The sequence below is a fragment of the Centropristis striata genome, chromosome 6, assembly GCF_030273125.1.
Source record: "Centropristis striata isolate RG_2023a ecotype Rhode Island chromosome 6, C.striata_1.0, whole genome shotgun sequence".
Lineage (NCBI taxonomy): Eukaryota > Metazoa > Chordata > Actinopteri > Perciformes > Serranidae > Centropristis > Centropristis striata.
In genome coordinates this window covers 35,345,263-35,362,285 of record NC_081522.1, presented here as the reverse complement: position 1 = coordinate 35,362,285, position 17,023 = coordinate 35,345,263, and the positions used below count along the sequence as shown (strand labels likewise).

The following is a 17,023-nucleotide window of genomic DNA, read 5'->3' as shown; positions in this document are numbered from 1 at the left end:
AAAACACCACACATGTTGATCATTGACTTCACATACCAATCTTACTGTAACTGTATAATGATGATGATGACCCAAAGCTCTTGTCTGCTGACTGTGCATGTGTCGCCCCCTGTCCGGTATTACATGTAACAACAGTTGTGTGTTTTCCAGTTAATGAAGGAGTTCCCTCTCCTCAGTATGTTCAACATCCACGAGAACCTGCTGGAGTCGTTACTAGAGCTCCAGAACTACGCCGACGTCCAGGCCGTTCTGGCCAAATACGACGGTGAGGCACCCAAACACTCAGTTGTAATTCATTCATTTATGTTTACATAGAAATAAAACACAAAGATGTTGATATACAGTCATGGATTTTTTTTTAGTCCACCCTTGTTTCTCCTAATATCTTGTTCATTTTAATGCCTGGTACAACTAAAGGTACATTTGTTTGAACAAATATAATGACAACAACAAATATAGCTTAAATAGGGTTTAATTCATTATCAAGAAAACCATGTTAAATGTCTAGATATCAGCTCTTAAATTAAACTCTTATGAGCTATTGTTGTTGTTATCGATATATTTGTCCAAACAAATGTACCTTTAGTTGTACCAGGCATTAAAATGAACAAGAAATTGAAGAAAACAAGGGTGGTCTTATAATTTTTTCCATGACTGAATATACAGTAGTGTTCAATATAATAGCAGTCCAATGTGAATAACCAGATTAATCCAGGTTTTTAGTATATTTTTATTGCTACATGGCAAACAAGGTACCAGTAGGTGCAGTAGATTCTCATAAAACCAACAAGACCCAGCATTCATGATATGCAGCTCTTAAGGCTGTGCAATTGGGCAATTAGTTGAAAAGGGGTGTGTTCAAAAATATAGCAGTGTGGCATTCAAACAGTGAGGTCATCAATTTTGTGAAAAAACAGGTGTGAATCAGGATGAAGCCAGAACTTGGTGAACATGCATTTCTCTTTGAAAGCCTGAGGAAAATGGGTCATTCAAGACATTGTTCAGAAGAACAGCGTGCTTTGATTAAAGAGTTGATTGGAGAGGGGAAAACTTATAAAGAGGTGCAAACAATTATAGGCTGTTCAGCTAAAATGATCTCCAATGCTTTAAAATGGAGAGCAAAAGCAGAGACACATGAAGCAGTTATAAAGAAACTATGGTCATACAACTAAATATTAGTTTAGTGATTCACAGGATTCCTAGAAACAAAAAAGTTTGTACAAAATAGTTTTGAGTTTGGAAAGTCAACGGCACACACTGCTATATTTTTTTAAACACACCCCTTTCAACTAATTGCCCAATTGCACAGCCTTAAGAGCTGCATATCACCAATGCTGGGTCTTGTTGCTTTTCTGAGAATCTACTGCACCTACTGGTACCTTGTTTACCATGTAGCAAAAGTATACTAAAAACCTGGATTAATCTGGTTAGTCACAATGGACTGCTATTATTTTGAACACTGTATATGTAAATATATATGTAAATACCTCATGCAACCCCACTTCAATAAAACCAAACTATCACTTAAAGTTAATTCTGCAGAAAAAGACTCAGTGATTAATGTAAGTACTGCTATTAGGCATTCCAAACAGACGTACAACACTGATCTTTCAGGACGTGTTGTAATACAACAGGTGTTTCCACACTAATAATGCTGCAAGGGTATCTTTTATTCATCCATTTTAATGCTCCGTAGAGTATCTCAGCCTTAATGTTGGAGTCAGGGCAGATCACAGTTAACTGTTGGATAAAAAACAGACTTGATAACGAAACATCCCTGAAGCTATGAAACTCAAACTCATTATCTTCGCTCACAAACCCCCTGTGGGCGGCTGAAGATCACCTGTAATTCCAAACTTGTGCTGCGTTCACTGAACACCTCCCTCCCCTCTGTCCTTGTCTGCTTTGTCTCCTCCACAGATATTAGCTTACCTAAATCTGCAACAATATGCTACACAGCAGCCTTGCTCAAAGCCAGGGCGGTATCGGACAAGTGAGTATCGCTTATCATCCTCTACAATGCTCAAACCTGTCTCTGCTCTTTGGGGTTTTAAAAAGCAGGAGAAAAAAAAGGCCCGGGGAGCTGCAGCAGCAGTGGGTTAGCAGTTCTTCTGATCAGAGTTAGTCTAAGTGTTTCTGTCTCCAGTCACCCAGAGCTACACGTTATTTATGACCGTTAAACACAATGCTGGTGCACAATAGCCTTTTTTTTTACCCATTTATACAAGAAAGCAAATGCACACACAGATGAAGCAATAAACAGCTTTTTGTCTATTTTTCCTTATTTGTTGTTGATTTTAATGTCAAAATTTGCCTGCCAGCAGGTTTGAAGCATATGTTGCCAAAAATATGCCGTTTATAGAAAGAAAATAGAAAGTAAAATGTAAAAATGGGCATTATCTTTGAAACTTGAATTTTCCGAAAGTCTTTGAACGGCTCATAGGTTACGCACATATTGTGATATTTCTGTCAAAATCACTTTATTCTACATGTGTCATTTAAAACATTAAATCTGAAGCCCACAACCCCAAGACAAGTATGTTTGCTTTTTAAAAATCAGCCATAAATAGACAGAAAATTACTTTTCGACTGTCCTTGAATGGATCACAGTGAGTAAAAATGTAAGAAGAGCAAAAAACGCTCTGAAACAGCTTGTTGGCGTTAAAAATATACCCTGAAACAAAAAAAAAAAGCCTCTATTAGTGATGTACTGGAGTTTTCTCCTGCTCCCAGCCTCACATGTATGTTAATCCAAGTGCACTCAGAACCTTCAATATGTCTTTTTTTTTTTTTTTTTTTTGACAATCAGACACTTTTACATGATGTTCTCACACAGAGCAGCTAGTTAGTGACAAGTGAGTCGCCTGGATTTAAAGGACTTTATTCAGCAACGTGGGAGTTATTTTCAAACTGTGACTTTGATCATTTGGTGATGTGCAATCAGAAGTAAGATTACTGACAGGAGTAACTGTGTGTGTGCTTTTTTTTGTGTGTGTGTGCAGATTCTCTCCAGAAGCAGCATCCAGACGAGGGCTGAGCACAGCAGAGATGAACGCAGTAGAAGCCATCCACAGAGCGGTGGAGTTCAACCCTCACGTCCCCAAAGTGAGACTCACATACACACACACACACACACACACTATATACACACACACACACACACACACACACACACTATATACACACACTATATACACACCTGCAGAGGCTGTGATCACATGTGACACAGCTTCCTGCCAGTGAAACATGATTGGCTGTGATCAAGTTTTGACATGAATGTGTTTCTGTTGGAGACAGACTACAAAACTTTTATTTTTCATAAAGATAACTTTAGTTTTAGGGATGCACGATATTGGATTTTTTTGCCGATATTCGATATGGCGATTTTTTACAACTCATTTAGCCGATTACTGATACCGATATTTTTTTCCTGCACAACTAATACCCACAATCAGGGCAAATTTGGCAAATTTCCGAATTGACATAATAAGTATACATAACCTGTGTTCACTGGGAACATGTGAAAAGTGCAACTGTACAGCAATTAAACCCAAATTGAATACAACTACATGTACCCTGCAGACTGCTGCTTAAATTCAAATTTAACTTAAAACAGGAGCCCAATATGTGACGACTCAATCTGCACTGTGCAAACAAAATCACAAAAAGTACAAAACATATAAGCAGCTTCAGTCCCTAATCAGAACATAAATAAACAGGTGGGCTCAGACTACACTGCACAATTCTATGAGCTACAAACAAGGTGCAACAGAGAGGTGATGTGCACCCCATTATTTAATCACTTTATTATATCAGCGTGTTGGCTGATGTCCGATAGTTCATTTTCAAGCCAATATCAGGTTGAGGTTGTGTTATAAACCAACATTTACATGTGGTTTCTTTTCCACACTCAGCTGCATTTAATTTACCTTTTCTGTCAAACTGATGGTCTGCTGTCCTGCTCTTCATCATGTGTCTCTCTCTCGTCCTCCTCAGTATCTGCTGGAGATGAAGAGTCTGATTCTTCCTCCAGAACATATCCTGAAGAGAGGAGACAGCGAGGCCATCGCCTACGCCTTCTTTCACCTGCAGCACTGGAAACGGGTGGAGGGGGCGCTCAACCTGCTGCACTGCACCTGGGAGGGCAGTGAGTACACACACACACACACACAATGGAAATTCACAATTATGAAGTAAGTAATGAGCCCTTTGTTAAAACTGTGTTTGTGTGTTTGTAGCGTTCAGAATGATCCCGTATCCTCTGGAGAAGGGTCACCTGTTCTACCCCTACCCCATCTGCACAGAGACGGCCGACAGAGAGCTGCTACCCAGTAAGAGACGCTCTGACACACACACACACACACACACACAATGATGCATGCGCATAATATGTACAAAAGGCTGAAAATATAAAACATAAATCTGTTGTCGTTTTGATGTGACCGTTTTGGGGACCGAGTGACTATTTGTCCATATTTATGAGGCCGCTGCAGATTTGCTGTAATCAGTTAGAATCATTATGTTAATTTTAATGTCTGGCAGAAGAATTAAGTTGTTAAGTTTGTCATTAATTAATGGTGATGATGAGACAAATTCCTGAACAGCACGCTGAGCACTGGAGTGTGTGTGTGTTTGTGTGGAGTTTGTGTGTGTGTGTGTGTGTGTGTGTGTGTGTGTGAGTGAGGAATGTGTGTTTCTGTGGGTGTGTGTGTGTGTGTGTGTGTGTGTGTGTGTGTGTGTGTGTGTGTGTGTGTGCATGTGTGTGTGAGGAATGTGTGTTTCTGTGGAGTGTGTGTGTGTGTGTGGCAGGATGTATGTATGCATACTGAACATCACACTGCTGTTCACAAAATCACTGCATCTATTTGAAGAATTGTTTTTAAACTGACACTCATGTTTCTAAAAAAAAATGTGAAATTAGGGTTCAATTAAAACATTATAAATAGCCTCGTTAAACACGACTGACTCATAAATGACAGGATAGCTGCAGCAGTGACTGTATGTCTGGATGTGAGATCCTCTATCGCTGCTGTAGAGACATAAATGTTGCACTTGCTACAAGAAATCAGTGTGTGATATATAAAAAGATCACAGAAGAACTTGTAGATGCAGCTTTACTGTAGCGTTGCTGTCTTGTTCTATTCTTGCTCGTTTTTATGTTCTTTTCTCTCTCTAGCACTCTATTTAATGGCTGTGTAAACTGTATTGAAATCTCCTTTTATACAGTCATGGAAAAAAATATTAGACTATTGTTTTTTTTTTCAATTTCTTCTTCATTTTAATGTCTGGTACAACTAAAGGTACATTTGTTTGGACAAATATAATGATAACAACAAAAATATCTCATAAGAGTTTAAATTAAGAGCTGATATCTAGACATTTTCCATGGTTTTCTTGGTAATAACCAAAATCAATATCAAGAACAGCATGGAAAATGTCTAGATATCAGCTCTTAAATTGAACTATTATGAGCTATTTGTGTTGTTCTTGTTATTATTTGTCCAAACAAATGTACCAGGTATTAAAATGAACAAGAAAGCAAGGAGAAAACAAGGGTGGTCGGATCATTTTTCCATGCCTGTTTGCGTTTATTTTCCTTTGTCCTGGTGCTTTTATGTGAAGCGCTTTGAACCAACTTGTTGCTGAATTGTGCTTCATAATAAACCCAGACTCCTACTGATTTCGTGCACATCATAAGGAATCTAATAATGGACTAATATATGATAAAGACAGATAAAAACAGAAGCTAATCCTCCTCCCTACCACTAATACATGTGCACTGTTTTCTGTAAGAAAGGGGAAAGCACTAAGTTTAAACTCTGCATCACTACTTTTCATTTCCATATTATGTGCATAAATAACTATATTAAATAAACGCATAAAATTGGAGCAATTTCTGCATGACTATGCTATTTTAAATAGCCTTGAAAACTGACTGCTTAAACAGTATTTTTTCATGCTCCGCTACCCAAACACAGAATCAGAACAGTCTCAAACTACAGAGAACTACAAGACTTTCAGCCTCTGCAGCTTCACTATTTATGCAAGAAACAAGTTAATGTGTATAGAGCTGATCAGACAAACCACCACACTGCTGCCTTCACAGTCTTCTTTTTAACACAGCAGAAGAAGAGTTTGTCAGTTAAGATGCATCGAAACAAGTTTAAATTGTTTCTTCCACATCATAATTTAGTCTTTAGTCTCTTGTGTATTCATTATTTTTCCTAGAATAACAATTAAACTCATTTTTTTGTTGCCTTTCTCTTTTCCTGTTGGCACATTTGTGGGTTTTTTTTTTTTACTGTGAAGTTTACATCAGTCTTGTATATTGCACTCTGGAGGGGTCAGAGGTCAGTCGACTTTAAGTTTAGGGAATGTGTTAGTGTCCAGATTTAGTAAAAAATAAATGAATTCCTTCAAATAAATATAGTTTCAAGGCAGTATTCTGTAAACTAGAACATTTCTAAAGACATTTTGAATGTGCTTGACTCTGGCCCGTGACCCTACCCATACATTATGAGATAACAATTTAACAACAGGTGAGAGTTCACCTCCAAGAGAAAGCTTTTTTAGGCAAACCGTCATCCCTCATCATATTAACAACTTCACTTTGAGCACCCTGAGTTCTTCCTGAACGTCTACATATGTGTTTTGTGAAGAAAAAAGAAGAAATTGTTTTTTTAGAGCGATCAGAAGAAACTGGTACTTCTGCTTTGCTTTAGAAATGTTCCCGCCTTTTTAACATGGCGGTCTATGAGGCTGAGGCCAATTTTCCTTCTTTTCTAAATTATTTCTGTAGAGTGGCATCTGAGGCCTCGAGCGCAGTTTACAAATTTCTTTTTTTACAAATTTTTCTCTTGCTCTCCACTCTAGCGATGGTGTCACCTACTCTAGCCTCTCCATAGGGTTACATTGGGGAGATTTTTTGGCGTGTTTTTGCAGAATAATTTGAAAACCCTTTGCCGAAACCCTTAGAAAAGTCATAACACACTTGTCATGGCCGAGCCGGTCGATTTGATACCTTTTTAGTGTATGTGCGACCAAAACTCTGGAAGGAGTAGTCGACTGAAAAAAAACCCACAGAAGAAGAATAAGCCCGGTGAATAACATATAGTGTGCTTTTTCAGGCAAACTCAATAATTAGTGATAAAACCAATTAACCAGCCCTCTGTAAAGTACATTTTTGAGATGTATGTGATGTAAATATGTCAGCTAACATTGTGTTTGTGTTGTGTGTGTGTGTGTCTCTGTGTGTGTTTCTGTGTTTGCGTGTGTGTTTGTCCCACGTGGAAGCAGTGTTTCACGAGGTGTCAGTCTACCCCAAGAAGGAGCTGCCCTTCTTCATCCTGTTCACAGCCGGGCTCTGCTCCTTCACCGCCATGCTGGCCCTGCTCACACACCAGTTCCCCGAGCTCATGGGAGTGTTTGCTAAAGCTGTGAGTACACACACACACACACACACACACACACACACACAAACTACAAAATTCTGCAGCTTAGAGCATAAATGTTTGTGTAGATGCTCTTCAGAGAATGAATCTTGATGATCTTGAGACCTTTTGATCTTCTTTAGCCGCTCTCTGGTAGACAACAGGGGAACTTATAAGTTAATAGCCTAATTTCCATAAAAAGTGCTGTATGGAACAATATATCTCGTGACCCTCCTGTCAAAACTTCACACACAGTATCGAAGCCTAACAGGCAGATTTTAATGCTGATTTTAATGAGCCCGTGACCTTTTCCTCTGCTGCCACATTTAGGAGAAACTTTCCATTTTAAACCCCAAAGTCTCAGAGCTCTTCAACTTCAAAAATATAACTTTTTTTCACATTTATCTTTTTGTTGTTGTGGAATAATCTATGTTCCTTGTTAAATGAAGCATTTTTAACCTTAAAAACATTGAAGTTGCTGTGGTGAATTAGCTGTTGCACTTGTTTTAAGAGCATCAGCCTAAATCTGCAGCAGACAAATGCAGCTGGTACTCTGACTGTTAATTTGAAGACATTTTTAACCTAATTTAGTCGTCTTTAATCACTCTGTGCTGTACAAACGTCTCACACCAACAGAAAACTGTACTAGAGAGGGACGTTTAAGTCCAAAAGCTGTTGTGTTATTCATTTCTGCAGCACCTGTTGAGGTTTAACCCTCAGGACCGGTTGAGCACAGTTTGAGCACATTTTTATGCGCTTTTCATTCTTAATTTGTTAATAGTTTTGGCTGTGTTCATGCATTTGGCAGGAATTTTGGCAGGATTGTGTATTTTTATGTGCTCTTGTTATTTCCAGCTCAGCTCTTGCAGTCAGGCTAAAATACACTGTGAACAAACAATAGTTACTCTTAAGGTTGAGACATTGAAACCCATTCAAAATGCAATTTTTGATCTGACTTACATTAAAGCATAACACATGCATTTTATTAAATCTTGGTGTCAATCTGGGCTTTGGCCTTGGAATTGATCATTTTTACTACTTTGCAGCAGATTGCGTCATTTTGACCATATTCAGCATATAGAGAAAAAACATATGATTTATACACACAATCCATACACACAAGTATGTACTGCTTCAAATAAATCTAAACATGGATCATCTTGAATCACATCAAAGATGAGACATGACAAACTCATAACAAAAAAGATTATTTATACAGCTGTGATTGCAGCCAGGTCTAAAAAATGACAGAAACATGGCATATTAAGGGTTAAAATATATTCAAAAATCAATTAGTGTTTGATATCAATTATTAGGTCAGATGTAGGGGGAAAATCTGATAATGAAAGTAGAATATAATAATGTATCATATTTGTTTTATAGCTCGCTTTTTAGGAGAGCTTTTATGCGCTAAGCAGTACAAGTGTGAGTATTTGACACTGCACAAAAAAAAATAATGCAACAAAATCACTGTTGCTGCTAATCATTGACAAGTTCCAGGCTGCTGCAATAATTCAACTTTTTTTTTTTTTACTTTGCATGTAGTATATTGAAAATAATTCATATTTTCTGTTTTTTTCCCATCTAAAAACATGGTGGTGTTATGACAAAAACCTGGCATTTAAAGGGTTAAAATATTTAAAAAATCAAAGTGTTTGATATCAATAATTAGGTCAGATGTAGGGGAAAATCAGTACAATGAAAGTAGAATATAATAATGTAGAATATTTTTTAAGTAAGTAAACTTAATTTATATAGCACCTTTCGCAGACAGAAGTCACAAAGTGCTTCACATTAACAGAGGATAAATAAGTTAAAAAGAATAAAATAAAATAACATAAAAATAAAATAAAAAAATTACATCCAAGTCTTAAAATACCTAAACAACAGCAATTAAACAACCATAGCAGTCCCAAAGCAACTAATCAAAAGAGCGTGTTTTATGCACGAAGCAGTACAAGTGTGCATACAATCTGAACCAGCCCTAGTCTTCTATCTTCAGCACCAAACACACACACACACACACACACACCATCAGGTCTCCCTGCTGAGCTCCCAGCAGCCACTAGAGGGCGCTGTCTCCCCCCCCCCCCCGCCCCCCCTCCCTGCAGCCTACAGCGCTGAGCTGCTCACCTGGAATGTGGGTGAGCTCATCTCTCCTCCCAGTGTGACGCTATCAGCAGATACCATCTACAGTACCTGCTGACACACACACACACACACACACACACACACACACACACACACAGGCCTCCTACCCTTGAACAACATTCATACTGCAGGTATTGGTGCAGGAATCACAAACAGTCATGGAAAAAAATATTAGAGCACCCTTGTTTTCTCCTTGCTTTCTTGTTCATTTTAATGTCTGGTACAACTAATAGTATATTTTGATTTGACAAATATAATGATAACAACATAAATAGCTGATAAGAGTTTAATTTAAGAACTGATATCTAGACATTTTTCATGGTTTTGTTGATAATTGCCACAATCATAGATATCAGCTCTTAAATTAAACTCTTATCAGCTATTTTTGTTGTTATTATATTTGTCCAAACAAATGTACCTTTAGTTGTAGCAGGCATTAAAATGAACAAGAAAATGAAGAAAACAAAGGTGGACTTTAACATTACTGTAGCATTACTGACGTAAGTCGCGAAAAACTGCCCAAGAGTTTAGTTTCACCAGGCATTAAAATGAACAAGAAGTTGAAGAAAACAATGGTCAAGTAATTTTTTTCCATGACTGTATACATTCTATCATTCTATAACCAACATGTAGAGCAACTTTTTCATATTTATGTTAATGCGTTAAATAAACTCTGTTGCCGGTTCATGTAGCAAAGACCAAATATTGAATTAATAAATGTAGCTGTTGTTTTGGCTGTCATCCAAACTATTAAAACTGATCACAAGATACTAAAACAAGTCAGTTTGGTTCATAACTCGCTTTAGGAGGCCCTTTGTTCCAACTTTCTCTCTTTTTATATTGATTTCAAGATCTGCCAAGACCAAATATTGATCTGACCTCAGTGCTGTATTCTCTAAAACAAATGTACCTCATTGAATAGAAGTTGTCTGGATCATTTTATTTACAACAAAATGCAGCACTAAACATGAGCCTGCAGCAGCCCATCCTGATGCTTTACTGAGTAGAGTAGAATATAGAAAAATTATTGTCTTTATATATTAAACACAATGAGATGAGATAACAGGTGCCTTTAAAACCAGATAAAACATGACACACATGCAGCTTTATAATCAAACAGTGATATACATTTAGATTAGACTTTTTTTTGTGCGTACTGTCTGAATGTCTTTTTTAACCACCTTATTTATGAGAAGCACACTTAAATTTCGTTGTATATTTTTTTAATACAGTGAAAAAGGAAATATTGAAACTTGGATGTCTCCTCCTCTCTCCCTTATATCTGTATTGAAATAAAGCATGAAAAATGCCTAAAAATGATCTATAATGGATCTATAATTGTCTACCAAATTGACAGTAGACAAAGTCCACAGTGAAACATTGCGATGCACAATGATTTTATTGTTTCTTATAAACTTTCTATATATTTTTTATGTCTGTATGCTGTATTCAATTTTTTTTTTTTGAGCCCATCCTCACCTCCTCAGCCGGTCTTTCTTTTGGCTGATTGTTGACTCGTTATGAGAGACAGTCCATAAAAATATAATATGTAAATATGTAATAATAATGTAGTAGCACAATTATCAGTTTGTGAGACAGGGGGCTTTTAACTCAGGGTGTTCACGGCAAAAACCAACTGACAAAAAATAAGAAATAAATAACTAGAATTAAGCTAAGACATGCTCGAAACAAGTAGGTACAGACAGAAGGTATGAGGAGATTTCAGCTTTTGATAATTTTGTGAGATACTTTTAAAATTATTGTATTTTTAGAAATACTTTTTGCATGGAAACCTGTACTGAAGATTTGTTTCTGAACGTCTGTTTAATGCAGTTTTGTCTGCTGCAACACAAAACTTAATTCAGAAATATTCAGAGGTATTTGAACAAATATTCCACAAAGTGGTGAATCTGGGAGAAAAAAGTTGCTTTTTTCCCACTTTTTTCTCGTAAATCTGCGACTTTTTTCGCACAGATTTGCCACTTTAAATCTCTTAAATCTGCGACTTTTTTTCTGGTAGATTTGCCACTTTAATCTAGTAAATTTGCAACTTTTTTCTCGAAATATTACCTGAAGTTACCAAATACAGTTCTTTGCCTGATAAAGGGTTAAATAAGCACATAAAGTTATGGTCAGTAGGTAAATTATACTCAAAACAATCAAATACTTGGTAATCTTCATGTTTTTAGCAGTGTTGAGCTGTAACATATTCTGCACAAACGTCCTGAAACATACTGTGGATGATGAGGTGGACTTGTAGCGTCCTGATCCGCCTGTTTGGAGGACGGGTCGGAGTCTCCCACACAGTTCAAACACACCTTGACTTTGAAGTGCTCTTTGAAGCCGGAGCAGAGATGTGTGATAGGACGTGTGAGGCGGATTCATGCAGGTGGAGAGGAGACTTTTATCTGCCATCTGACAAACTGGGGACCTCCATGACCCGCTGCTGCTCTGAGGAGCCCCTATTGGTCCCCTTCACCTCCTCTTCACTGGCTGTTGCCAAAACAGAGCTGAGGACGAGCCTGACAGAGCTGCTCTGTACTCACTGTAGCAGTCTCACACACACACACACACACACACACACACACACACACACACACACACACACAGGGGGAATGTAGGAAATACAGAGAAACATCTGTTTTTGTGGACTAATCAAAGTATCTTATAATAGTATTAGTATAAATTACGCCACACATTAGTTACAGTAAGAATTAACCCTCTTGGATTATTATGTACTTTAAAAAATCTGTTAAAAAATCTTTACCATGCCATGTTAGTATCAGTTTTTTCAGCGTTACCTCACCTATAGGTCCTGATAATTAATTTTTAACTTTGATTTACTTGATAAAAATTTCGAACCCAAGAGAAAGAAAGGAAAACATAAAATCTGATCTTGAAAATTATGTTTCAATACACAGAATGAGAATTTGCAAAAATGAATTCAGGTTGCAAATATTACATATAACAGGTAAAATGTGGGTAATCTCTAGTTCTATAGTTTTATACTAAATATATTTGACATTATCTCCGGTTTTACTTGGCCGAATATAATAAAAATGATGGCAAGACTCAATGTTGCTTCATTTTTATGTCTTCATGTCATGAAGAAGTAATGCATCGGTGCTTTCATGGACTCTAGAGGGTTAAATAGAAAAGATGTTTTGCTTTTTTGGACTTTCAAGTGTATTTTAACAGGTATGATATTAGCCACATCTGCTGTGATGTTCAGTGACTTCATGTTTAACCCTCTGAAGCCCACAACCCCAACAAAAATATGTTTTCATAAAAAAATAGCCAAAATTACACAACCAATGGCTTTTCGACAGTCCTTGAATAGGACACTTCCTTTGGAAAAAACAACCAAAACTTGTGTTAAAATGTTGATATTTATGTCAGAATCTCTTTATTCTACATCTGTCATTTAAAATAAGAAATAAAAAGCGTTCTACTCCTCAGAGACACTGTGAAGACATGATTGATTCTGCTGAGACCAACGGTCACGTGACAAATATTCACTGAGAATCTGTTTACACGGAGAGGAGAGGACAGGAGAGGCTGTTTACACAGAGCAGAGAGGAGAGGACAGGACAGGAGGTTGAAAATAGAGGTTGTAAAAATGCAAATAGCTCAATATGTACAATATGTGGAGACACGATTTTTTTTAACCAATATTTCTGACACTTGTGGGCACTTGGAGGTGTTTTATATATAAATTCCATTTTATTCTAATTTTTAAAAAAATTTAGCAAAGAAATTCAACTCACGCTTTTTCTTTGTTTACATTCTGACTGTGTTATTCTGCACAAAAGACATTTTTGAGTTGTTCCCACTTCCAGCCATGATTGTGCTGATTCCATAGAGCTATTATATTTATATTTTATATATTGCAATGAAATACAAGGCCACAGTGAGTAAAATGTAAAAAGAGCAAAAAAAAAGCCCTGGGACTGCTTCATGCTGAAATTAATCGATTGTCAATTGGATAATTAACATAAATAATTGCTTTTGTAGGTCATAAAGAGGCATCAGTATTAAACTGAGACTGTTTCATAACCAGTTAAGAACTTTTTGTAGCAGCTTAAATCTCAGAAAATCTGATCCGTGACTGTGAAAATGTTCAGATTTAAGTTTTTAATCTGTTTAAACAGAAAATGAATCTCATGAATCTGCTGTGATGAAATATTAAAGTGTGTTCTTGGTCTGTCTGCAGTTCCTCAGCACGCTGTTTGCTCCTCTGAACTTCATCATGGAGAAGGTGGAGAGCATCCTGCCGTCCAGCCTCTGGCACCAACTCACCCGCATCTGACCCCCGACAGACCCCAAGACCAGAACCAGAACCAGAACCAGACCCAGGATCAGGATCAGGACCCGGAGCCGCCCTCCATCCAGGACAGAAACAGCTGAACTGAAACCCAGAACGCTGCGTTGGACTGACACACCTTTGTGCCAAGATTAGCGAGTTAAAAACCAAACTTAACGGACAGACGAGGAGGCAAACAGGCGACAACGGAATCCAGAATCGGTTTTGACTTTATTTGATATGTTTGCATTTTTTTGGGTTTTCAATCATTTAAAAGCTGTTCTTTTGTTGTACAAAAAGAGGTGATCAATTGCCATCATTAAAAAAGTGAAAAGACAAAAAAATACAATAAAGGACTTTTTGTGTATTGCTGCACGCCGGCTTCTTCCCGCCGTTTTGATTCTCACGCTGTTTTTAACAGTTTAACTGCCTCCACCAGAGAGTCTGAACCACCAGGAGCTCATTTAAAGAACAAAACATGGTTGGTTTTTATTGTTTATCTGGTGAATTATTTCCACTTTTCTTTTCTGATGTCTGTTCTGCCCTACAAAGTCTAACTGCAGTCACTACATTTTTGGTCGAAATTGAGTTATAACTAAAAATGAACTCCTTGATGTCTGTTTTATTTAGTGACAAAGTTTTAATTTTGGTTAATTTCAGAGAAATAATAATGTTAAAATTGCAGTAACTACAAAATCCAACTCGAAACTAAAGCTAAACTTTGACTGTGATACATTGTAACCTTTTATTTCCTCATTGTGTTGAATAGTGAAGACAAGAATAATAGAAATTATAAGTTTATTTGATAGGGAGATTATTATCTAGATAGTGATTATGCCAAAAAAAAAAAAAAAAGTCAAATAAAATTATATTAAGACCAAAATATAACATTACTTTATAAAAGTTTAAAATACACAGATCTTTGAATAGAGTTGTTAAACACTACATTGTATCACTCTGTTTTAACTACATTTTTGTGGTCAAAGGTCAAATTGTCACGATTTTTTAGCATAAAAATTACATCAATACATGTAGAAATAAGTGTCATACCACTTACCTACATATATTCCATTTTGCTGGCCAGTTAAAAAAAACTTTAAAGCAGTTTTTCTCAGTTTTCCCTTTTCGTAGTTACTGCAGTTAGACTTCGTAGAGCAGAACTGTTTTCATTCACAAACTAACGTCTTGTTTCACAGGTCGATGGAGACTTTTCCTGCGTCTTCCAACTGTTTTTATCTGAAGTGATGCTGAGGGAAACAGTGAACTTAACTTTGGTCAAAAACTCCTGTATTCTGTATTTCAGCACTGACAAACATGGAGGTTACTTCCACTGTTTTTTTTGTTTTAAAACTCATAACTTTGGCCACGTTTACTCCCACTGGCAGGCTGCTCTGGTGAAGTCAAACCTCTGAACCTCTTCTTGATTTGTGCCGAGGAGGGCAGAAAGAGGAGTCACAGGGTCAAAGAGCGTTGTCATATTGGCACAGGGCCTGTCATGATAATAATTACTATATCGACTTATTGTTTCGATATATAAAAATGGACACAACAGTTTTTTTTCTGGACTCAATCTATTGTCGTTTACATGCATGACTTTTTGTGATTTTTTTAAGTGTTTAAAGTAAAGCTGCAAATGTTTGACAGGCTGTACAAATTGCCAGAAAAAAACGATATTTCCTAAGCAGCCATTCCAGCTGTTTATATGTTATTTTATTCAATAATATAATACATAATGATTATCTCAGTGCAATGTTTTGTTAACAGCCTGAAAGTATTTTAACATTTCTTTTCCACATTTTAATTCCAATGTTCTCGAGATTTAAAAATTCATTGCTGTGGAAAAGGATGAACTTATTATGCTCTAAAATTGTTATAAAACTAAAACAACATCGATACAACGATACTATCATTTATCGTGATAGTTTCTAGTCCTAAAAAATGTGTTATGGTGACAGGCCTAGTTGGCGCTCAACGCATGCAGTAAAATGTGATCTGCATCTACAGAAAAGCTGAAAAAGTTGGCGAATGATCATGATCCTGCTGTAACCCTCCAACATCACAGCTCCAGCTACACTGTGTGATGACTCCGACTTCTCCTCTTTTTACCCTCCTTGATTCAGTCTTATCAGTCACAACATGTCCTTCCCTGATTCGTCACATCAGCCTTGAGTCTTGCAAAGAAGGGGACAAACTGAAGAAGTCACAGGGTCAAATAAGGCGTTTTTCCACCGAGAACTTTCTGGAAAGCTAAGGCTTCTGTTTCCATACAGGTACTTTTGTAGCGGCTAACCAACGGGGTTCATGTGACAACAGACCGACGCAGCAAGCAGTGTTGCTAACTTAGCAACTTTTCATCTATATTTATCGACTATTCAGACCCTCTAGATCAGTAGTTCTCAACCTTTTTGAGTCGCGACCCCCAATTTAACATGCATGTTGTCTGCGACCCCCCCTCACTGAACACAATCTCCACGCACAGTTCAGATCATACAAAGTTGATACAACAAAATTTGGACAAATAATGAAGCAGACAACAACTAAAACAGTCAGCTTCAAGCCAGACTCCTTGTATAGTAATAACTTGCTACTTTGGCATTTGTCAGAAAAGACACAAAATTACCCAAAAAAGAATCAAATTGACCACAAAATGAACAAAAATAGACAAATTGACCAAAAAAGACACAAAATGACTAAAAAGACTAAAAGACATTAACACATGAACACTTTAACACAGTGGAGACAGAGCTGACTTCCAAAATGATTTGGCGACCCCCAGAAATCATCTCACGACCCCAATTGGGGTCGGGACCCCAAGGTTGAGAACAGCTGCTCTAGAGCAGGGGTAGGCAACCTGTGGCTCTTTAGGCCGTCTGTAGTGGCTCCCTGTGGCCTAGAGTGTCTTCATATTGTGGTACAACACGTGCAGAAAAATCTATTCTGAACGTGCCGAAAGACTGAACAGGTGATGCTTGATTATAGAAGACTCTATGAGCACCTGAGCAGAAACAATCTATTTATCTCTAGCGCCATCTGCTGTAACCCTCCAGGTATATACACCAACTTAGTGAAGTGACAACGAAGCCTCATGAACCAGTTCCTTTATTTTTTGACCCCACTAGATGGCAATCTTGGCTTAAAA

The 17,023-nt window shown here is 37.3% G+C and overlaps 1 protein-coding gene across 3 annotated transcripts in view; it reads left to right on the top strand.

Moving 5' to 3' along the window:
• LOC131972874 (suppressor of tumorigenicity 7 protein homolog) overlaps window positions 1–14,394 on the top strand; it is a 97,302-nt gene extending 82,908 nt beyond the window's left edge. For 2 of the 3 annotated variants that reach the window (XM_059334649.1, XM_059334646.1), the window contains 7 exons: window positions 151–265; window positions 1,921–1,993; window positions 3,003–3,105; window positions 3,997–4,147; window positions 4,239–4,331; window positions 7,294–7,436; window positions 13,795–14,394. In XM_059334649.1, coding sequence (XP_059190632.1) covers window positions 151–265; window positions 1,921–1,993; window positions 3,003–3,105; window positions 3,997–4,147; window positions 4,239–4,331; window positions 7,294–7,436; window positions 13,795–13,890 — 774 coding nt within the window. In that variant the 3' untranslated portion in view covers window positions 13,891–14,394. The remainder of the gene's footprint in view (window positions 1–150; window positions 266–1,920; window positions 1,994–3,002; window positions 3,106–3,996; window positions 4,148–4,238; window positions 4,332–7,293; window positions 7,437–13,794) is intronic. The other variant, XM_059334648.1, reaches the window with a different exon arrangement.
• Window positions 14,395–17,023: the final 2,629 nt, after the last annotated feature.